General features: G+C 39.3%; 1 protein-coding gene across 4 annotated transcripts; it reads left to right on the plus strand.

Moving 5' to 3' along the window:
- Positions 1–1,702: 1,702 nt before the first annotated feature.
- On the plus strand, positions 1,703–15,537 carry AQP4 (aquaporin 4). 4 transcript variants are annotated; one of them, XM_028524910.2, is made up of 5 exons: positions 1,703–2,045; positions 5,206–5,620; positions 6,896–7,060; positions 7,351–7,431; positions 11,057–15,537. In XM_028524910.2, exons 1-5 carry the CDS (start codon positions 2,014–2,016, stop codon positions 11,333–11,335), a joined length of 972 nt encoding a protein of 323 aa, XP_028380711.1. In that variant the 5' UTR covers positions 1,703–2,013; the 3' UTR covers positions 11,336–15,537. The 4 variants fall into 4 exon arrangements, with proteins under 4 accessions (XP_028380711.1, XP_028380713.1, XP_028380714.1 ...); XM_028524912.2 differs by having other exon boundaries at positions 1,996–2,163; positions 11,057–15,017; XM_028524913.2 differs by lacking the exon at positions 1,703–2,045 and adding an exon at positions 2,771–3,166 and having other exon boundaries at positions 11,057–15,017.
- Positions 15,538–24,353: the final 8,816 nt, after the last annotated feature.

A 24,353-nucleotide genomic window follows, 5' to 3' on the forward strand; every position in this document is an offset into this window, starting at 1 on the left:
CTGTCAACACATTCTACCAGGGCAGTGATCAGCCAGCCAGAAGAAAGGGAAAGGGTCTGAGAAACCGTGGTAACCAAGTCTCACTGGCACTCTATAAAAGGGTGACGGGAACTGCCACAGCCACGGAAAGAATGCTAATGAGCTTAGGGCAACTTGCAAAGAGTGGATCTGGAAAAGATCCCCCCAACCACTAGCAGCCCCAGGGAGCCCTCGTTTATGGGCACCCTGAGGCTATGACCGCAGCCTTCATTCACAAGGAAGACCCTAAACACCACAGCATTTTCCCTTGTGTTCCTCAGCCTCTCAAACGCTTCTGCCTCCACGTTCTCAGAAGCAAAGCAATCACATCTAGCTTATCTGCCTGGAAAGTCAAAGTTTTCAAATGCTTTTAAAAAAACATTTGGCACCTTTAAAAAAAATCTCATTCTAAAATCTGAATGGTAAACAGCTCTAAGAATCAGCATGAAATGTTCTAAGTGTTCTTCGCGGATTCACGTAAATTCACCCTTCCACTCTCATCAGAATTTATTTTGACTTTCAGAGAACATATTTTCAGGAGGCTGGAAACCCTGATGGGCCATCATCCGTGTGCAACCACGTTCTTAACAATGGAAATTTTATCTCCGCTCTCTGAGAAGGCTGGCAACAGTGACGGTGTGCTCCTCTGGAATTCACACTCAAAGCTCTAATTCCTCTTTCTAACGAGAGCTTTTCACCCATTTCCAAGTCTCAAGTGCCCAAATGAGACAAGAAAACAAAAAATTGTAACTGTGATGTGGAAGCATAAAGGCCTTTGCCCTTTTCTCTTCTGTGTGTCTTCCTCACCACACTTCGTTCTGAAAAACACTCATCTGAAATCGGATGAAGAGGTGGGACAGGGATAGGGAGGGCCCCATAGAAAGATGGGAGCTACCCAATTGTTGGGTGGAGCAATGAGTTCATAAATGTTCATAGTATTATTAAAGAGTAACTAATTATTCTAAAATAAGAGAGCCATAAATGTGTCAGTAATGACACACTGCTATAAAACAAGGGTTATGATTATTACAACTCTGGGCACCTGAGGTCCATTTAAAGAAAAATAGTTAGGATAACAATGCTGGCAGTTAATTCTCAGACCTGACAGCGTTCACCAAACTCTTTAGTTGGGGATGTCTTCGTGGACAAGCGAGCTGTGTGATTGCACAGGGCTCCACATTTATAAGGGCCCCACGCTTTGTTTAATGTCCTGTTATTGCAGTCCTGAAATTCTTAACCGTTTTTGAAGAAGGAGTCCTGCATTCACTTTGCCCTGGGTTGCCACAAACGATGTCCTTTGGTTTCTAGATATTAAATTTACCTACAATTCCAAAAATATTGTCCCTAACTCAACCTCTATATATATTTTTTAAATTTGCTATGTCTTACTAAACAATTATTATTAATATAACAACCAGGTAAGCATCCTGGAGAAGTCTTATTTCCTATTTTTTCTTATTTTCAATTATCCAAATCAATGCTGCCCAGGCTACAAATGGACCTGTAGTTTTCTATTGTGCTTAAAATGTCATTTCTCTGATAAAAAAAAAACTCAAATAAAAGCCATTGAATTCTGCCACTCAAAAGGAATGCACTGCAGCCTCTCAGTTCATCCCAACTGCTGGACAATGTAAATCTGTGTTCCCATAGTTGCCCAGTTTCAACCACAACACACAACCAAGCCAGACAAATCCTCCGCAACTCTTTCTAGTAGGGAGAATTCAGAGAAAGATTTAAGAAATCCTCATTTTCAAAGATGCCAGCTAAAGAAGCACAGTGTAAGCATTTTGTGTTCCTGAAATGCTCTGTGTCCATAGTGATCAGGTAGAGAAAAGTTATTTCAAGTTCAAATATAACCTAGTGATTGCCACATGGGGCAGAATCTTTCCACCCCTAGACTCCAAAAACCCAATCAGACAAGTGGCCGTAATCTGACTCCCGGCACACTGGGAGCCACCGGCAGGCAATGAGAGCCGCACTCTGGCCAGGGAAGGCATGAGTGACAGACCCGCAGCAAGGCGGTGGGGGTAAGTCCTTCTTTGCCTTAAGGGAGCAATGCTCTGGGCCAAAAGATGAAACTCTCACACTTGTGTTACAGTGATTTGTGCCTTCTCCAGCAGAATCTAGGAAGAAACTATATGGCAGGTGGGTAGTTCTCTAGATAAGAGTACTGAGTATATTCCTAAGAGAAGCATAGAGAAGGTGCAAGAAAGGGAATGCTTTGTTGCAAAATCCTCCATATATGTTCAAGATGGGGGGTGGGGCAGGAAATTGGCCCTATGGAGGTAAATCTATCTGCAGTATTTTTCATCAGAGAAATGACTCACTGAGGGGCTCAGCCGTCTAGGAGTGAATCAGGCTGGGTGTCAGCTAGAAAGAAATGTGTCCCTTTCAGTACAATCTGGGCAGATCAACAAGCCCCCTTTGTTCAGGGGCAAAAGAAGTTAAACGGCTGGTGCTGGTGCGTTTCCAGTGAGTGTGAACATTGACGATAACAGCAGGGAGCTATGAGGGCTGCTGGGGTGAGCACCACAGGTAGTGCTCACACTGCTTTAAGGCCACAGGTAGGCATATGGTGCTGGGAAACTTGGGGGTCGCAGCCCACTGAGATAGTCAATCTGCTCTGGAAGGTGATCAGATTTTTTGTTTTCAAAAAAAGCTAAATGCGTTCTTAAGGAGTATAATCTGTTTCAGTTTTTATAGAGTGAGGGGGCGGCCTGTTTTGTTTTGGGGGGGTGGGGTTGGCTGATGAACATTTGAAGCTGTAAAAGCAACTGAGTTTCTTAAATTAGGTCCCTGGAGAGCTGGAGAGGTAGACAGGTAGATGAGAATGAGAGAATGAGCAGAGTGAGATCGCGGGGAACTGGGGAAAGTGAGGGAAGAAGGGGTGTAGCTGGGAGGCGGCCTTTTCCCACGGCCCGCCCCTCCCGGTGATCTCCTGTGCTGCTGAAAAGGGACCTGCGCTCCCTGCCTACTCCGTGTCCGTAGCTTTCTGCTCGGTCCGTTTCCCTTTTCCCACTCAATCTGGCCACAGACGACCAGCACCTGTGATAGCACCCAGCCCCTTGCCGTCCCAGCTACAGCCGTGGGCTGCTGGTGAGTTCGGAAGCCACCCTCAGAACTCCTTCTTTTTCAGTTTGCGAATTGTGTGAGTTTCTCTCCCTTGGAATATTTTAAGGTCTCTCTCAGGGCACCTTACCGGTCCCATTCCAAGTGCTGTTTTTGTCTCTTTCTTGTCTCTTCCTCTGGGGAATGTGATGTCACTGCTCTCCCAGCTGGGGTTTTTTGTAATTACGTGCTTCATTTAGGGACTCTTGGGACAGGCCTGGCTCTTCTCTCTCCTTCTGGATCCACCTGGGCTTGAGCAAGAAATGGATTTCTCTTTCCAACTCTGAAGGAAAGTCCCATATCAAACCAGAGGCTGAGTGGAGCCCCTAAAGGTCAAGGGAGAGTTCCCCTCGCCCTTTTTGGCACAGCACGCCCCACTGCCCATGCAGAACCAAGGCTGCTGGGGACACTGATCGATGGGTGGTGGGGGGTGGATCTCCCTCTCAGTAATATATCAAGGGGTAGGCTGCAATAACTCTAATCTGTTAAAATGCTTGTCTTTCTTGCCTAACTCTTTTTATAGTCCCCTGTGATTAGAGTCTCTGCTAATGCTCCTTCACTCTTGCTGCTATCACAGGCAAAGTCTTGAATAATAGAGAAATTGAGTAATTGCTCTCCACCCCCCAAGGGGAATCCTGGTCATTTCTTTCCAGTATGAGCAGCTGCCATTCACATCCCCAAAGCCCATCCCTTCCCATCTCCAAAGATCTGCAGACAGAAAGAGGCAAATAGGGGGTTAGAAAGTATCTTCATTCGCAAAGGCTGCCTTTCTGCTCCCATCCTCCCTCACCCCCTTTCCCCCTCCCCAACACACACAAACTCCCCCAGCTAAAGGCCCTGGAAAGCCGTCTTCCAAGGCCAAGGGGAAATAAGAAAAGGCCACTAAGAAGACACTAGAGAAAACCCGCTTTCCGCGGAGGCTTCTGCTGCAAGGACCTGTGTGTCCCTTGCCCCGCCCCCTTTACACACCCCCCTTCCCAAGCTCTGCCTCACTCGCCGTCAGCCTCGTTAGGCTGCCACTGAAAAGTGGGCAGAGCGCCTGGGGCGCTGCTTGTTGTATACACGGGCCTCCATGAACCCTTTGGGAGTGCCAGGGGTTGAGAGAGGGTCCAGCACCAGGAGGCACTGCCCCCTAACACTGCAAAAGCACCGCGGAAGCCAGGATGCAATTTTCGCAGCAGAGCTGGGACACGGAGGACTCCAGCGGATGGGGGGCGGGTCTGAGCTAATGGGCTGCTCTGTTTGTCCACTGGCCAGGGCCCGGGAGTCTGGCAACCGCCTGGGAGTGGACGTTCTCCCCACCCCCAACCCCCCACCCCTCCGCCCTTTGAGAGGCGCCTAGAGTCTGGACAGGAGTAGGTAGTGCACAGTGTCCCTCGGACTCCTCCCTCTGGTTGGGGAGAGGAAGGGGTATCCCCGTCTCTGCTAAGACCCTTTGTGATCCCGTGAAGGGACCCAGGGGTACTGCCCCTGCCTGTCACCATGAAGTCCCCACCCCGCAAGAAATTTACCCTCTGCAATGACAGACTTCCAGCAGTCCAGGCTTTCTAGCAGGGCTCCCCTTAATCCAGAATCTCTCCTTGGGAAGAGTGGAGGGAGAATCAGTGCTCCATAAATCCATTTGCAGAATGCCGTTTTGAGCAATAAACAAAACTGAAGAAGACTTCCTTGTTCTATTGCTTTATGTTCAAAATATAAATGGCACATAAAAGCACATTGAAACTTAAAACTTGTTCCGGGGACTGCAAAGTAAATATCTTTTATTCTTAATTCTTCAAGGAACTTGATTTAGACATTCTCCTTTCTAGCATCAATTCAGATAACTTTCCAGTGAAACTGGAGTATCTTTTAATATTAATTCAAAGGAGCCTAGAATAAAAATATATTGACTAGTGGTTAAGGAGACTATTACTTCATTAATTATAGAGGTTTTCCAGGAGCATTCTTTGCTAGTATGCAAATAAACTTTTGGGGGGCCACCCCCACAATAGAACAAGAGTGCATGCCTGGTGTCTACCTCACCCAAATTCACAGACCCTGGCTTGGTAACTTCTGATGCTGATTTTGTTTTCTTTTTAGTAAGTGTGGACCTTTGTGTAGACGCGAGGACATCATGGTGGCCTTCAAAGGGGTCTGGACTCAAGCGTTCTGGAAAGCAGTCACGGCAGAATTTCTGGCTATGCTCATTTTTGTTCTCCTCAGCCTGGGATCCACCATCAACTGGGGCGGAGCGGAAAAGCCCTTACCCGTGGACATGGTCCTAATCTCCCTTTGCTTTGGTCTCAGCATTGCAACCATGGTGCAGTGCTTCGGCCACATCAGCGGCGGCCACATCAACCCTGCTGTGACGGTGGCCATGGTGTGCACCAGGAAGATCAGCATCGCCAAGTCTGTATTCTACATCACAGCCCAGTGCCTGGGCGCCATCATCGGAGCCGGGATTCTGTACCTCGTCACACCTCCCAGTGTGGTGGGGGGCTTGGGTGTCACCATGGTAGCATCTTTAACTCTTATTTTCAAACTAGGACTTCAAACTTCTTGCAGACTCTTCAATGACACCCTGGTGGCCGGAGAGGCCTTGCAAATTTATTCCCGGAAATTTCTGATGATTCTTTATAAGGGTGAAAACTGATTCTGACAACTGTGCATGTGTCCTTATGAAATCATTGTTGGCTACTGAGTGACTTGAATATTACTAAGGCACAGTGGCACAACATTGTGTTGGTTTTTCCCTCTCTGTCTTCCCCCCACCCCAATAACTATTACCAACTATATATTTAGCATAAGACATTTTTATTACAATCATTTGTTGGTTCACTAGCAGAAGAAACCATTTATTTCTTGTGATGTTTGTGAAAGTTTAAATGATCAGTGTAAGGGATCACACTTTAAGAAGTAAATTGTCATTTGATCCTGGCTTGGTGCTTAGCTCATTAGGGCTATCATTTGTCAACTCAGCACCAGAGTTGATTTAAACCACACACACACACACACACACACACACACAGTTTCAATTTTAATTGAAATATGTATTAATTTAAATCTAACTAATGTAATCATTAGTTAGTAATGTAATCATTGCTTATAAAATTGCAAGACTATCAAGAAACTCTTTTATAAGTTAAGTACAATAGTGGCATATTTCCCTTCCTTTGTAGAAAAAAACATTTGACACAAACTCCTGCTTGGTCACTGTCAAAATGATTAATTGTCTATTTTGGCCCCAAATATGTAGAAATATATTCCTTCTTTTTGGGGGGGTGGGGTTAGGGTCTCAATTGGAAGTAGAAGACTCAACCATCATTTTTTATTACAATTTACATTCAATGGTATTTTGTATTAGTTTCACATGTACAGGATAGGATGGTGGTTAGACACACACGGACTTTACAGAGTGGTCCTCCTGGTATTTCAAGTACTCACCTGGCACCACACATAGTCATTACGATATTATTGACTATATTCCCTATGCTGTACTTTACATCTCTGTGACTATTCTGTAACTACCAATTCATACTTCTTAATCTCATCACCTTTTTCGCCACAGCCCCCCTGACCTTTGTCAACTGCCAGTCTGTTCTCTGTATCTATGAGTCTATTTCTATTTTGTCTGTTTGTTTGTTTGTTTTGTTCTTTAGATTCCAAATGTAAGTGAAATCACATGGCAAAGATCAGTTTTTATACTGATAAAATGTGTCTTTCACAATGATATGTTATTATAAAAATGTGTTCTTGCTTCAAGAACTCAAATGCAGTATTTTTTTTCTAGGTTCACGGAAATCTCACTGCTGGCCATGGTCTCCTGGTGGAGTTGATAATTACATTTCAGCTGGTGTTTACTATTTTTGCCAGCTGCGATTCTAAACGGACTGATGTCACTGGTTCAATAGCTTTAGCAATTGGATTTTCTGTTGCAATTGGACATTTATTTGCAGTAAGTTTCCAAGTCCATTTAAATAATTGATCCTTTTCATTTATCCTTACCCTGAAAATGGCCTGAAAATGTGGTGTTTTACAGCTGTAGTTCTTTAGAATGCAACCATGTCTGTCCACTGTAAATGATTGTTTTACTAACTTTTCAATGATCATGTTGATGGGTAGCTAATATCTTGACAGTTCTGAATTCCTTGGTTACCATTGCACATGGTAGCAAATTTCAATGAATGATACCTGTCAGTAGACCTGTCTCAGCAAAGTCTGAAGTCTTTTTCTTTTTTCCTGTAGATCAATTACACTGGTGCCAGCATGAACCCTGCCAGATCCTTCGGACCTGCAGTAATCATGGGAAACTGGGAAAACCATTGGGTAACTATCATACTGAGGACAGTTACCCATGAAGCGGTCTTCCTTTTTCTCATTATTTTGCTCACTGGTTTCTCATACTTCTTCTCAACCCTGACCCCCTACTTCATTACATCTTTCATGAACACTAGGGAGAGACTAGCACAGATCCATTTCAAAACATCTCCTCTAATATCTGTTCTGAGCCCTCAGTAATAGCCATTTTTAAGCGCTGCCCTGGGCACTGTATCTGCCAGACTACAGCCGAATACATTGTACAGAGAGGTTGCCTGTGTGGAACAAGTTAAAATCAGGATAGTGCAATGAATACAGTTTTTAAATAATTGAAAATAAAGCCTTCCTGACAATAACAGAAAATATACTTGGAAAAAAAGGTGAAGAAGAAAAAAAGAATGAAATTCTTAAAAGCACTGCCCATAGCAAAAATATTTACCTTTTTTGTTTACAAAGCATGGACCCAATGAATAGTATGCAAGTTGGAAGCATTTGAACTGCAGATGGTGAGGAATAAATGGTGCAAATGTTTATCCTATTATCACCATAATCATAGCCGGAGAAATAAATGACTTTCAGAAAAGGCATACTTTCAGTCTCACGTCCAACCTACTTATTGCTGCGGTGGCGATGCTTCTGGAGAGCAGGGGTAGACATTTTTAAATATTACAACCAGTTTCATTTTAATTGTTTCCCACAAAACTGTACTTAAATTCCTTGAATGAGTAATGTAGCAGCTTTGAAGGCCACTATCTTACAATAATCAATAAAAATATGAAACATGTAAGCAAGCCTCAGATGGGGCTAAACCTTATTGTCATTTATATGTTGTGAATGCTATTTTATAATTTTTAATTTATGAATATAAGAGAATATTACTTGTGTTTTACTCTCATGCATCCAGTGGTTATTGACCCAGTCATACCCAGTCAACCATGGTATACATTGCAAATGAGAAGAAACTGCATCACTGTGACGTACATTCAGTTCTAAGGAAAGTGTACCGAGTGGTTACAAGTAATCCACACCATTAAATAACACCCTTTGAGTCAGTGTTCAAAAGCATGATTTAGGGCCCAGACAGGCAAAGACTCAGTCAGATGAGACATACTGCTCATCAGAGTGGTCATTTTGCCACTGATCTTTCCAAATTTATGTCTCAAAATGTTAGCCACGTTAACAGGAATGGAAATTTTTTATGGATGATAAATATACAACTTTTAATTTAACTTAATAAATTCAAACTACTTTTATAATTAAAATTTAGAAAAATGATAACTATTTAATTTATGAGGACTTTAAAATGTGGATAAAATATGTTTTTATTAATTACTTGTCAGTTATGGTAAACTAGTGATAATTTAAAGAGCAGAAAAATTCTGAGCTTGTGAATCAAAGTTTCTCCTTCTTATTAGTTTACAATAAACCTAATCCTACTGAAAGTGAATGTACATTTTGTAGCAATGGTGAGTGAAATTTAGAACTAAGTTAAAGTATATCTGCAGGTAGATAGACAGACTAGAAATAACATCAAAATATTAGTGACATTATTTTAGTTTTCTTTTTATACCTGCCTATATTTTCTATATTTGTAAGAATAAAAATTCTTTACCTTTACAGATTTTGAAAGTTACTTTAAAGTACATTGTGACTTTGTTTTGAAATAGCAACTTGAAATTCAGATTTGTCTATTTCTGACAACACGCACCTGGAGGTTTCATTTGAAGGTGTTTCGGAGAAATGTAGTGACTGTTTAGCCGTCCCTCGTCTCCCTTGTGGGACTTGTAGCTTGTGGAATAGAACATATCTAAGGAGATCTTACCAAAGGAACAAAGAGGAAAAACATTTGGAGGAGGGCTGCTTTGAAAGAGCGTGGAGAAGATAAACTCCCACATGGTTTCTTTCATGTTCAAGATAAGAAACTTGGTTCTTGTAACCACTCTACCAACAGTTTCCCTGTTAAGTATATGTGTTCGGCTTCAGCTTGAAGTTTGAAATTTCTTTAGATTTTGCAATGAGGCTTCTGATATTAACTTCCAGAAAGTGTTTTAAGCCAGAATCACTCATCACATTTTTTTTCAAATGAGAGAAGTCTAGTGTAGTGGAAGGCGGTATAATAGCTCAAAAGAGTGGTTTGAACACAGACAAACCTGAAATCTCAGCTCAACCAGTTGGTAAGCATAAAATCTTAAGCAAGTCTCTTACCTTCTTAGAATGCCAGATTTCTTACCTGTAATATGGAAATAATAACAATATCTAGCTCAAAGGCTATTGTTAGAATTAAATGTTATGAGAAAAGTACTAAGTACTGCTGGCTCAGAGCCAGTGCTCAGTAAACAGGGTTGCTGTTGCCCGTGTGAATCTGCTGAATGTATGTCTAATATTCTACAGCATACATGTGCTCTAAAGCAGATGTTGAAGTTTATCCAAAACTCAAAACTTAATTCATTCCAGACACATAAGTAATATGATAAAAAGCTTCCATTTATTGAGTTAAAAATCCTATGGAATTGCTTGGTCATCCTCAGCTAACCATCATTCATAAACTCAGTCCAGGGTTTTTCACCAAGTCACCATCGTAAGAAACACAAGGATGAAATCACTCTGCAAGAACAGTGATGAACAAACCACGAGGTTTTCAATGAAATCAATTCACCAGACTTTAAAGAGGAAAAGCATGTAACACAAATGATGATGACTTAAAGCCAGCCTGGTCACATGCATTTTTAAATTGTCCAGGAAACATGGAATGGGACCGGGTACTGTGCAAATGGGACTATTAAGTATTTACTTTATAAGTACTTATTAAATTTCAATTCAGTTTCAGCTTAATCCTGACACCACAGGACGTATGTGTTATTATAATCCCCACTATGCAGATGAGGAAATTAAGGTTTAGGAAGTTAAGTAACTGATGCAAACACCAAAGCTAAGTGGTGGAGCTGGGACTCCAGCATTTATCATGCTGTATTGAATAACTAAAGCATCAAATGATAAAATCTTCACTATGATCTTGATTATGCAGAAAACTAATGTAAAATGGCAATATTAAGAAAGTAAGATAAGTATCCTCCAGAAATTCTATTTTTTTCTATTTTAGTTGAAGAATTCTCATATCTGCTTAATATGTGGTACCACCAAAGAGGAGCTATCCTTACTTTCAGGATTATCAAAAAATGGAAAGAAAGTAATTAGTGAAAGGAAGAGAAAACACCCTTTCTTGCTTTCTGTTCAAAATGCCATTTAACAATATATGGATTTCTGAGATGGATTTCATGTATTTTCTTTTTTTAATAGTTTATTTGTATTGTATTTTTACCATTACCACTTATCCCCTTTATACCCTCTTCTACCTCCACTTCTCCCCCTTCCCCCCACAATCACCACACTGTTGTTCTTGTCCATGAGTCCTTTTTCCTTCTTGCTCGATCCCTCTACCCCCAACCCCTCCCCAGAGTGTCAGCCTGCCCTTTATGAGTCTGTCTCTTCTTTTCGATTCTTCCCTTTTTTTATGTATGACTCATGATTCACGACCCTCTCTTAATTTAAGCCAGATAAGTTCTATATTCATGAGTTGTGCAAAAGAATACTTTTTCTCTACTTAAACTCTGTAACTCTTCCATTTTTCTCCCAGATATATTGGGTTGGACCAATAATAGGAGCTGTTCTTGCTGGTGGCCTTTATGAGTATGTCTTCTGTCCAGATGTTGAACTCAAACGTCGTTTTAAAGAAGCTTTCAGCAAAGCTGCTCAGCAAACAAAAGGGAGCTACATGGAGGTGGAGGACAACAGGAGTCAGGTAGAGACTGAGGACTTGATTCTAAAACCTGGAGTGGTGCACGTGATTGACATTGACCGAGGTGAGGAGAAGAAGGGGAAAGACCCTTCGGGAGAAGTGTTGTCATCGGTATGACTAGAAGAAAGCACTGAAAGCAGACAAGAACCCTTAGAACTGTCCTCAGATTTCCTTCCACCCATTAAGGAAACAGATTTGTTGTGAATTAGACACATGCAGGTTTGTTGTTTCATGCCATTTTACTCGGTCTAGATAATAAGTATTTCCTTATTTACCAAGGAGGAATGGAAGAAACCTATTGTGAATCCCAAATCTAAAAATGAAATCTTTTTAAAGTATCTCCAAAGCACATATGTACCTAGTGTTTTAGTTGCCACTCATTAATAATGAATTTAAAATGTGTACTAGGATTTGGTTAAGTCTTGCCTAACAGAAAATATAGACAAACATATCAGCTTATTCCTCCTCTACCAGGAAATTGGTATTGTCAACCCTCACTCGAGTATTTATTCCATTAAATCAAGTTTATCAATGGCAAAGTACAGTATGTCACAGAGTGGTGCACATTCAAGAAAGGAAATACAACAAGGTTTTTTATGGGCAGTCCCTTATTTATAAACTACCTCGGCATAAGAATATATTAACAAGGGTTATTGCTAATAAATGACTCCCACTTATATTTCAAATACCAAACTTTAAACCCAAACTCCAATTCATAATATTCCTTCCTCCTCTTCAACACCCAAGACAATATGAAACTAAAATCCAGAAATTGGAAGAATGTTAAGAAACCCTGTATATTCATTAGTTCCACCTAAGAAAGAATCCAAATCATAAGAGACACCCGCTGAGATTCAAGACAGATTCATAAGATCTTACGGGGTGGGAAGAAAACTCCCACCATGCAAAAGTCATAAGGAGAGAGGAAATCTGACGTCTGCTCTCAAGTCGTTGCTCTGTTTTCAGTGCCCGTCCTCAGATCCACCACAGGAGGGGAACGATCTGAGCTTTTAACCACTTAACCACTTTGCTTTTTTTTTTTAATTTATTGGCAAAACTGGGGTTTTTGTTTGTTTGTAACTTTGGTTATCTCTATTAAAACATTAGTTGAGATATATTTTTGATAACAAGAACATAACTAGGTGAGTCTGGACTTTTTGTTGATAGTTAAGTTCTGTCCACTCTAGAACGTGTGAACTGGTCCTGCCCAGCCCCAATCTGAGGCTCTCTCACGTCTCATGAAATTAGTGGATTATCTTCACTGTGCATGTAATGATATTTTAATGAAGTAAAATGCACGAGAGACAAGGAGCAGCATGGTTGTAAAATAAAAGGGTGAAGACATCAGAACATGCTGTATTCAGAGCTGACTAGGTGACCAGCCTTCCATTTGTAGGAATATTGTGCATAACCCAACACATTTTATAAGTATTTGCGTTAATGACTCATTTACTTGTCAAAATAGTATGTTTTTCCTATACTTCTTTGCCCTATGTCAGTAGAATGGTTTCTGGAAGCCCCAGTTTCTGTCATCTTAACTGTATAGTCTAGTCTTTACCTTAGATAAAGAGCTGCAAATGTCACTTTCATTGAACAAAAGCTAGTAGTAAAGCAAAACCCTCTGGCTGCAAACAATGGCTTGTAAATAGCTGATCATCAAGGCCTTTCTTCTTTCATGCTCTCCACTCTCACCCTCTGCTCTTTCTTCTCGCCACTTCTTAGTGCTAATGGCAGTTGTGTGTCTAGAGCAGTAAGATAAGGGACCACTATTAAACTGATTCTCCTCAGTGCTAGAAAAGTGATGTGTGAGATGCCCAGAAAGTGATCACACCAGTGCAGTGCCTGGGAATGCCACTGGCATTCTTTTACAGCAGGGGCCAAAAGAAATCCCAGGCCCCTTTCTCAGGGGGGTGGCCAACCACTCCCCCTGCCAGTGATGCACACTGCTTCCTGTTTGGGAACGGGAAGCATCTATAGGAACTAGATGCAATTCTAAAGATGGTTTATGCCAGCTTTTTTAAATGTTTGCATGTACCACTAAAGACTTAAAATCAATGGTGATTCTGCTCAAAGGATCACTTGTGAACATATTAGTTCAAAAATCAGTTAACAAGGAAAAGTTGAGCAGATCTTCCCAATACACTTACAATTTATTGGCTCATAATCATTCTTATTCAGCCATATGTTTTACTTCTTATAAATCACTTTTCCACTCACTTCTAGTTACAGCATTCAATAAGTTAATGCTAAAAAAAAGCATAAATGATGTGTTTGTACTTTGTCTTTCAGCGGCTAACAGAATGCCTAGCACATAGTAGGTATTCGAAGCAAGTGTTAGTTAATAAAAATATACACATTTTATTTGGGATTTAAGAATATGAATAATTTTCTCTTAATCTTTATTTTGTTCAATATTTTTAAAAAGCATGATTTCAAGGACTACTAAGGGAAGGCAATATAAATGTAAAACTGTAAAATGTATTTTTCCATCCTACAATTTTAGAAGCATGAAAGCTTTAGCCCTTTTTTTCCTGCATGTGAGACAACATATTTTGTATTTCACTCAAGGCTCTGCCAGTAAAAAGTAATGAAATTGTACCTTTCTAATGACATCCATGCAGCAGGGGTCTATTGCCTTGTGGATGGCACCAAATTATCCAAGTGTATTAGGAGACTAGGGCTTTTCCTTTAATCCCTTCTTATTAATGAAGTGCCTCGTGCTGCTCCCAGGAGAGTGCCACTGACAGATATACAGAAAGGAGATCAGAGAGAAAAAAACTGGAAGGACATAAATGAATTATACCCAGCCAGGAAACGATGCCAAGTGCCTCTTCCCTAAGGAAAAGTACAAGCGCCCCCAAATTGCAAGGTGGTCCCTACCCTGAAAATGCTTATAGTTTATCAAAGAGTTCCAAGGATAAGAGTCATTTTTTAAGTTTTCAAGGACTTCTTAATAATTGGAGCCCAGAATTTGAACAAATGTTTTCATTGTTAAGACAGCATTTTCTTCAAAAAGTCCTAAATTTTTACCCTGGAAGGAAGTATTTTCTTGTTCCTAAGGAGTGGCCTAAATTTAAGATTTCTACACTTGGTTTCTGCCATATGACGCTTTTCATGAATTCCTGTACTTTCTATAGTCAAACTATTTTCCTACTGCAGTGATAGATGCTAGCTAGAGCTGCCTCTCAGTCTTGAAGACTTTACAAGATCAGAAATATTTGAATAACGGTGATGGAATTAAGCTGTCAGGTTAATTATTAGAGGACTGATTCCAAATAGCACAAAATAGTCTTCTTAGACCGTGAAACCAGGTAACTCACTGGTTTAAACTCCCAAATAAACAGGAAAATACCGAAATAGAGTAGCAAATTCAAATGCTAAAGTTAAATCTGGTGAGGCCCTTTATTGCAACGTGTTGGCATCATCCCCACTTGTGAACATGTGACAAAGAAATTGCCTTTGTGACAACCGAAGATGACACTGGGAGCTCAACAGACCACCTTCTGAAACACTGTAAAGCCAATATAATTCTCATCATAAATGCTATAGAATTTGCAAATTCAGAATATTTTATACCTGAAAGTAATAGCAATTCTGTCTTTCATGATATGTTCATGGCATTGAAATTACTAGGAAGATGTGGTTACTACCTGGAAAGCAGGACAAAACTCACGTTCTTTGCCACAAGTGTTCTCTCTCTGCCTTGGCATTGCAGTACCACATAGATCGCCCCAGAACAGCAGGAACTCTTGAACCCCGTAATTTTTCTGAAATATGCATACATGGAAGATATTTAATTCAGGGCCCAAAACCTGTGGCTGCTCACTTTTGCAAATAACGATAGTTTATAAAACACATTATCAAATAACTATTATACAGCATGTGCGATGAACATTAAATTCAAGAGCACTTATAGTGTTACCCATGCATGTTAAAATCCAAGAGCTAAAAAGTATATTTAATTTATAGAACCCATTGGAATACATTTCTAGATTCTCTTCAGGATTAATTAAATAAAGAGGCAATTTATGAAAATACATAAACAACTGTTTATCACTTTTATGACCCAAATCACAATGAAATTGTAATTCATGATAAACTGGTGAGAATAAGCTGAACATATGGTTATATTCACAATAATTTATTAACTGAAATGTTATTCCAGTGTTAGAGCTAATGTTAAGGAGATTTAAACTGTAATGTCTAATATTTGGAACAATCTATTAAAGTATTAGCATTGTGGTTGGTTTCCATGAATTATGTTGTATCTCATAATACTAAGCTTGTGCAAATAAACTTTTTAATGTTTTAAAAGGTAAGCATTGTGCTTGGTGATATTTGAAAATTTATTCATAGTTTTTGCAAGTGAAATCTTTTTTTAAGATTTATTTATTTTTAGAGAGAGGGGAAGGGAAGGAAAAAGAGAGGGAGACAGATATCCATTAGTTGCAACCAACTGGAACCCAGCCCACAACCCAGGCATGTGTCCCAACTGGGAGTCAAACCAGCAACCTTTTGGTTTATAGCCAGCACTCTATTCACTGAACCACACCAGCCAAAGTAAAAGTTAAGTCTTAAAAGCATCCTTTAGAGTGACCAAGAAGGTATATGATTTGAGTATAATCAACACCAAATGAAATGTTGGTGAGATCCATATAATAAAATATATTTTTGAGAACCTGCAAAGGGCATATATACTGTCTTGGGCTCTGATGTAGACAGTGAAAATTAGGTTTTCATGGGCTTAATTCTAAAAGTCCACATCTAGGCAAAATAGGCCATTGAATATCAGTTATCATTATAGTGATTCTAAAAGTGAAGACAAACAACTATGACTCAAATGTGTGGTATTGTCAAATAGATGATCTGTCCTTAAGGCTTTTGGCAGATTCGGCCTATGCAGATGGATAATATAGGTACAATGAGTGCTGGTTCACTCCCTTGGGTTCTTGGTTTGAGGCGTTCCTCAATTTTGATGGGAAAGGATTGAGGACAATCACTTATGTAATATGACCCATCAGATGAGTAAAATTGATGCCTTTGGAGCCAGGTGGATATGAACTTCTCTTATAGCATTTGTCACATTATAGTAAAATTATCTGTGTAGGTTTGTCTTCCCTACTACATTCTAAACTCGTTAAGGGCTAAGATTTTGTATTATTTATTCTGTATTCCCCACCCTCAGTGTGGAGCACTGGGCTTGACATTTCACTGAATAAACACCTGTTTCATGAATGAATAAAGTAGAAGGACCATCTCACAACTTGTAGAAAATGGCACGAAGTATTATAATTCAATCTAGTTGGTTTTGCTATTATGTAGATATGTGCTGTATATTTGAAGTCTTATAATTCCAGTTAGGAACCTGAAATTAGCTCAGACACTAAAGGAAAATAAAAGGAAAATGCACAGAAAGAATGAAACACTAATTGGATTTCTAAAATTTATACCTAATATGCAGGCAACAAGACATGTTTTCATTGCTATATTTATACAATGGCCAGATGTTAGATGAAATTTAGCTCAATGAGTATTTCAGCAAGAAAAGCATTTTAACAAGCATGGGAAGCTAGAGATATAAATGTCAGCCTGATTTTACATAATTATCCTGCCTGGAAAATATCCAAAACAATATGCCATCTGAATTAATTCTTACTATTTTTTAGTTTTTCCATTTCTTCACTCCTCAGGCTTAAGGATACATTGAGGACTCTAAAAATCTGAGTTGAATTGTGCCACCTCAATATGTACAGAAGTCGCTGGCATTGATGCTTGCAACCTTCGTGCACAACATAGCAATGGTACATGGCCAGTGCTCAACAAATGTAAAGTGGATGGATGGATGGACAGATGGATGGATGAATGAAAGAAGCACTCCAATCTGGAGGTATTAAGCTAATCTCTGAACAAATGAAAATCAAAGCTTGTATTCCTTCTTCCCTTAAAGCACTGGCCAAGGATCTGAATGGTAGAGGAGGAATGAATGGACTTGAATAATTATCAGTTATATAAAATGTATGTTAGATCTTGAAGGCTTATTGTAAGGTAAGTATTACTACCATCCTTATTTCCAAACATGAGAAAACCAAGTGTCAAGGTGATTAAGTAAATTACCCAAAATTATGACTAGTGGTAAAGCAAAAACTGGAACACACATTCTAATTAATCCCAATCACCAATGTTACTCCTCAAAATCACACAAAGTTATCCCCTTTATCTATCGGCAACATTTTCCATTAGACATATTTCCTTAAGTGGCAAGAAACATATTCTAGCCATACTAGGGAAAATCCTGAGTAAAACACCAACAAGGAACAATCAATTGCACGCTACAGACCTCCTTAGGAAAGGTCACAAATAGGAGAACAGGGTGGACTGCTGCAATAACTTTACTTGAGGAAACTTTGGGTAATTTAGAAAAGTTTTCATTGGTTTAGGAAAATATAAAGGTCACTATTTAAGGTATGTTTCATTTTGTCCAGAAAAGAGAGCTGAGAATTAATTGCAAAGTTACTAATAAGTTCTTCCACATTTCAATAATGATGATGGTGATGATAATAATAATTTCCAACTATTGAACACTATACTCTATACCAGATGTATACTTTAGTATACTTTACATTGTGTACTTATTTGTCATAGAAACTTTATGAGGTAGTTATTGCTACTACCCCCATTTATAAGTGAGGAAACTGAGGTTTAAGAAGGGTACGTAACTTGTTCAAACTAAAGGAGCTACTAAGTGGTAACGTGGAAATTGATCCCACATGGTCTGTCCAGAGACTCTACTCTTAGCCACTGCCTTCCATAATTTCTTACCTGTGTTGTTCTAAGCTTCCAATGGTCCCAGCTTTCATATCTGTTTTTTCCAAGCCTTTGACTTTTCATATCCAAAAGAGATTGCAGTGTCTTTGAACCTCTCAGTTTTCCCGACTTAACCTCTTGTTATCATTTTGACCACCTCTGAAGGAAGATTTAAATATTCAAGTACAAATGCCACAAAGATAAATCAGCTAAACTTACAAAGCATTTTTGAAAGGGACTTTGAGTAGCCAAGAAAACTCTTTTGTTAGTCAGCCTGGGTATGACAGAAACCTCTTATACAATATACCTTCCACTTTTTAACTCATATTTTCTGATTGTTCTTTAATTTATCAAATTTGACAATTTCTCTTTGCCTTTCATTGAGACAAATAATATGTATTTAATTCTTCTTTATCTATTAATCACCTAATCAATATGCATACACTATTTTGTTCAAGGTTATACAAAAATTTTAATAAGTTACATTTATTTATTAAATATTTTATTAAAGTAAAATAATATTTTAATACAGGAATCAATAAAATAGTGTTTGGCAATAATCAAGCTAATTTATAATGACTTACCCTAGATGAGCCTATAAAGTGTACAGAATGTATTTTTTAAAAATCATATAAAGGTATTTTTAAGTGGTCCAAGTTATAGTATTCTTAAAATGTCAAGAGTTATGGGAAATAATTGAATAGAATGACCATTACCAGTATTTTTCCTTTCCTTCAATGATAAGAGAGAAATTTCATTTTTAAAATAGAGCTGAACACATCATGTACCTCCCCATTTCCAAACTATAGAATTCTAGACTAAGTTCCCAAATATTTTGACTCAGACCCTCAGAAGATTAGAAAAAAAATATTTAAAAATATAGAGATGTACAGCCAATGACTGTGAAAAACATTTGTTTACATTTTGGGCCCCCAAAGGAGAAAGAAAGGGAAAGTGGAGAAGAGGGAAAGAAAGCAGGTGGGAGGGAGGCAGGTGGGCAGGAACCCCTTAGTAACAGCAAAGTGAGTGGAAATGGGCTCCCCATGCTCCTGCTCCCACCCAGGGAGTTGCTAAGACAGCACTTACCCTGATTCAGAAAGGTCCCTGTGCTAAGTCTGAGTGTTCTTGTCAACTGTAATCAGTGCCCCCAGTAAAACTGGGCTATGCATTGTATTCAACAAACATTTGTCCGCATCTCAATTTTAATTGTCAAAACATCAGGCTAAAGGCAAATAAACTCATTTCATGGAATAAAAGGACACTAAATCTTGATTTTCAGTAGCAAATACAGGATGCAAACAAGACCTTCCCATATCTTTCAAGAAGTCTAGCTTCTAAAATTTATTTCCTTAAGAAAGAAAAATTATGAGTCTAAATTTTCAGCACATGGCTCCTAGAAATGATTTGCCATATTAAACTACTCCAGGATTTCAATGTCAAAACTTATCACAAAAGACATAAGTTTTATCTTGTTGTTTCAAAAGCCGATCTTATGGAAACAGTCACAGAACTAAAGAATGAGAGGGGCTGAGATTTCTCTAGTGGCCTGCAGTAAGGAAGGGTTGAGAAAAACTCAACCTTTCTCAGCTGAAAAAATTCAGCCCTGTGGTGTTGGTACATTGTGGTTAAATCATTCATACTCTTTGAACTCTAATAAAAAATTCTCATCAAACAATGATGACACTTTCATTTCATCAAAGTTTAATCACAAGAGTATTGTAATTCTGATTTTCTTCACCTCAGTTCAAATTGAAAGTAATTGTCAGACATCATTTTAACTCTAACCATTACATCCCTTCTTACATGTTCCCTCTCACATTATTATGCCCATTTTGTTCTCTAAGAGGCATACCTTTTTTTCTATTATTCAAACAGTTTTAAAAGAACAAGGTCTCCTACTTACAAATAGTACACTTAAGGCCTATTTTAAAAAGCATTTGAGATCACTAATTAACATGAATGGAAGATGTTTCTTTGAAACACAAAGAGACACCAGGGATAGTAAATTCTGACTATAGAATTGTTTGATGTTGTAAAAACACTTAATTGCCTGAATTCTTGGTGGTTTCCAAAAAATTTTTCTTAGCAACCCCCAGACTGATGAACTTAAAATGCTCGAAAGCAGAGAGGTAAATATAAGTTTGTTTTATTTTCTTCCATTAACATTTTGGAAAAATAACTCTGCCTTAGTCATGAAGCATTCTGAGATCTGGGCTGAGTTGTGGGAGCAAGTTTACCCCAATTAAGACAGAGAGAGGTGGATCCTTCCTGAAGACAGCAGGTGAGTCCTAACAACCACTTTCGTGGATACATGAAGAACTACCAACAAAATTTAAGAGGACTGTGGGATTGGAAATAGTGTGTGTGTTTTATTTTCTGTGTCTTCCACAACAGGCGTATCAGAATCAGAAGGAGAAAAATGAATGATATATTTAAAAGAGACCTAAGAGGTCTGACAGACATATGGGTCCGGGAGGGGGGGACATGTTTCTCAGATTCTCTATTTACCTCTCTGTTTCTTTGTGTGTTAATAAACAATTGATTATAGTTGGAAAATAGGAAATTTTGTTGCCAGGTAGTGAGTAACCTTTTTGGACCAGGAACTCAGATCCTTCGGTTCTGGCATATGTACTGGAATTGTTCCTTACATCCTGCTTTCTTTCCATTTTGTCTGGTCTCTCTCCTAGAGCTCCTTTTATTCAGATATTGCACTTCTTGTACTATATCAGGTTCTTTATTTAAGTGTCAGGTTATCCTTGACTATCTCCTCGCATTTAAGTGTGGGAAACAAGTTTTCCAAACACAAGCGTGGGACTTCTCAACTGCGACCTTCACTGTAGCGTGGTCTGACTGGGCAATTTAGGTGAGGAAGCCTTGATATCACACTCTCCAGGCCTTTGTTCTTAGACTGGTCAGATTCCCCAAAGAGAGCTCTTCAGCCCCTGTGTGGAAGGGGAAGGGCTGGCTGTTCAGGGTGGGGAAGCTGAATGTGAGAAGGCTGGGGAAATGATCTCAACATCCAGTATTGTATACATTCCCTGAATGCCCTGTTTTCAGTGCAGAAAATGAATATTCTCCATCCTCAACTGAGAGCAATTTCTCTCTCTAGAAAAAATAAATACCCCTTCTCTTCCTTGCCTGGGTTGTTGGTAGCTGAGTTGACAATCTAGGTATCTGACTACTTGAAAAACTAACTTTCAATCAATTCTCCTCATTTTACTCTAACTTCTACAAGTTCCAGGTGGTACCCATTTCTGAGCTGTGGATTCTGAGTAAATTGGGTTGGGTTTCCCCTTTCTTTACTTTAGCTTAACCTTCAATTCTTTACCACTTACCCATCTGCTTTCTAGATTTCAAAATGCTGTAGTTACTGCCTCCTTTTATAGTCTTACTGTCCTTTGAGGCTTAAGACTTTAAAAAATCATTTTAGAATTGTTTTGTCAGGACCTTGAGAAGGAGTTAAAGTGTTTAAGCTGCTATCTTTGCACAGAAATTCTCTGATTTCTTCTGTCCTCTATTCAATCTTCCTCCCTTGAGCCCCCTGGAGCCGACATTAGGTGCCTCTGCCACATCTCTTCTCTCACACTCTGCTCCTCCCATCAGATCTGTGGATGTGGGTGTAGATGGGACCCAAACACAAGTCTATCTTTGTCTCTTTCTGTCCCTTTAAACTTTTATTCAGTGGCAATAATCCTCCCCATCCCTGGGAGGAAAGGTGGCAGATCTCCATGGTTTTCTGCTTACATGAAAACACAGTCCTATTATCATTTTAATTCACAAAGCCAGATTCACTAACTGGGATGTTTCTTGACCAAAATATGAAGCAATTCCTCAGCCTTCAAAGTGAAGAATGCCCTCTCTCCCCCTTGCTGAAGCCTTCGAGGGGGCCAGCTGCCAGGCTTGCAGGAAGGAGGTGTGACCAGCTCCTGCTCCGTCTCTCCCTGCTCCCCTCCTCCCCCTTTTGGACAGCAGCTCGTTCAGCTGTGGTCAGAGGGGAAATAAAACAGTTACCAGATTAACAAATAGAAGTACTGGTTGGGTAGTTTTGATCTCACTGGTCTGGCCAACGATATTGCTGGCTCCTTCCCTGATAGATTGTATTTGTTCTGTTTTGTTTTTTAATTCTTTGGGCTTCCCATCCCTAGGGACCCCTCACCTGTGAGACTCAGGATGAGCTGAAGGGGTTGTTTCCACCCGCCCCCCCATACACACTGGCCTGCTGTTGCCTCTGCCCCTGGCTCACAGCAGGGATTAAGATGATTCCAGCCTGGCCCCTTCTCACGTGTTCCAACAGACTCAGAACGTAGAGGCTGCTCTCCATGCAGCAACAAAGCAACTCGTCACCCTTGATGTCGCCCTGTAGGTTTCCCAAGTGAGAATTAGACCACAGTCCAGGGTGACCCCCTCCCCATTCCTAAAACACACAGCAACTCTCCAAGTGATCATATTAAAGGTTTGAGGTGAAGAGTGTGCTATTCCTTTCCCCTCTTATCCCTCAAGGTTAAAAAATTGGGGGTCCATGACCCCATTTCCTCCCAGGAAATCCTTCTTATATCCTTCTTTCTGCTCTACGGACTCATACAGCCTTCATCTGGAAGAGGTTTTCAAAAGCTAAGGAACTAGTTCTACTGTATTATTTTATAAGTATGTGTCAGGCAGAACCTGTTCCACACTAGCTTTGATATTTCCTGTCCACTATAGCACTTCTTAGTAGAAGCAGAGGCAGGAAGTATTCACTTTCAAAATTCTTTTTCACTTGGTTGTCTCCACCCACCGCCTAGTTCACCAAACGCATTGAGGAAGGGGGGTCATTGGAGCGTCTTCAGAACCCGGCATACACGTTGCACATGGGCTGCCATCTGTAATCATTTATTGACTGATGACTACATGACTGAATGAATAAATAGTCAATACTGGTTTTCTACAACAGGCTGTTACACGACAAATGGCCTTCAATGACTTCTCTCTCTACCAGTAGAGGTACAAGTTTTAGTTTGAATTTGTAGGTGTAAATTAAGCAGAAAGAAGTGAAAAGTCTTAAAAGAAATTACCAGAGAAGATCTTTAACTTTTCTTTTTCAAAAGATTTTAAAGTGGCATCAATATCCTATTTCAAGTGGTTCGGTGGTTCTCTTTCATAAGGAGTCAAATGAAATAACCAATTAGAGAGATGCTATAACCATAATTCTTTGAAAATACAATAGTTTTTTATCATTTCTATGAAGAAATTGAAACTAGATTAACAAAAAATTAAGTTGGTCAGGCCTCTTATTGTTCAAGCCAAGTAAAACATGAAGAGTAGACAAATTATATCCTATTCTCAAATTGTATGATTCTATCATATGAATAGTAGAAAATAATTTGGACTTTCCAAATACTTCCAGCAATAATTTTGCAATTTCTAGTTTTAAGCGTTTGGAACATATTATATTAGAATTTTAATACTGCATCATTCCCACATTAATACTGCATTTTATTTTAGTTATTCAAAAAACAAAGTGGAGAAGTTTATACAGGATTATAGAGAAAATTTCAGATCATATGAAATTTATCTGATACATCACCTAAAGTGTTGTCTTTAGAAAAGTATTTTCTTTCTAACCTATTATTATGGAATTCATGAATTTTTAATATGTAACCCCATGTGCTTCCCATAGGGATTTGAGGTAGATTTCAATTTTTTAATTGAGGGGCTTACATTGGTTAATAACATTATATAAATTTCAAGTGTAAAACATCACAAATATTCAATAATGGATAAAGGGGGTCAAATATACGATAATGGATGGAAACTACACTTCTGGTGAAGAGCATGTAATATATTTCAATTAAAAAAAAAACACATTCAGGCCCTGGCTGGTGTGGCTCAGTGGATGGAGTGGCGGCCTGCAAACTGAAGGCTGCCGGTTTGGTATGTGGTCTGGGCACTGCCTGGGTTTCAGTTCCCCAGTTGGGGGTGTGAGAGAGGCAACCAGATCCATGTTTCGCTTGCACATTAATGTTTCTCTCCCTCTCTTTTTCCCTTCCTTCCCCCTCTCTCTAAAAAGTAAATTTAAAAAATATTTTTAAAAACATATTCAGCTACACAGGATAAATATAAGAAATAACAAAGGGTTTTGACAGAATATTACTTATGTATGTCAAGTTAGAGGTGAGGTATTTGCTGCCCTTAAGCACTAAAATTAGCTCTAAAATTTCTGATATCAAGTCAAAAGAGGAAATGTTCTGCCCTATGTTAAATCTGTCATGACTTAAAAGGAAAATTACCGACTCTCCAACAATTACTACTTTAGTTTTTGTACTGAATTCTAGGAAGAATTTATTATATGAGT

The sequence above is a fragment of the Phyllostomus discolor genome, chromosome 9, assembly GCF_004126475.2.
Source record: "Phyllostomus discolor isolate MPI-MPIP mPhyDis1 chromosome 9, mPhyDis1.pri.v3, whole genome shotgun sequence".
Classification (NCBI taxonomy): domain Eukaryota; kingdom Metazoa; phylum Chordata; class Mammalia; order Chiroptera; family Phyllostomidae; genus Phyllostomus; species Phyllostomus discolor.

Bases quoted from the DNA above. Each gene is read 5' to 3' on its own strand.
- AQP4 (XM_028524910.2), top strand. From the start codon at position 2,014: ATGAGTGACAGACCCGCAGCAAGGCGGTGGGG. The intron at 7,061-7,350 runs GTAAGTTTCCAA...TTTTTCCTGTAG, and splicing joins CAATTGGACATTTATTTGCA to ATCAATTACACTGGTGCCAG. The intron at 7,432-11,056 runs GTAACTATCATA...TTTTTCTCCCAG, and splicing joins GAAACTGGGAAAACCATTGG to ATATATTGGGTTGGACCAAT.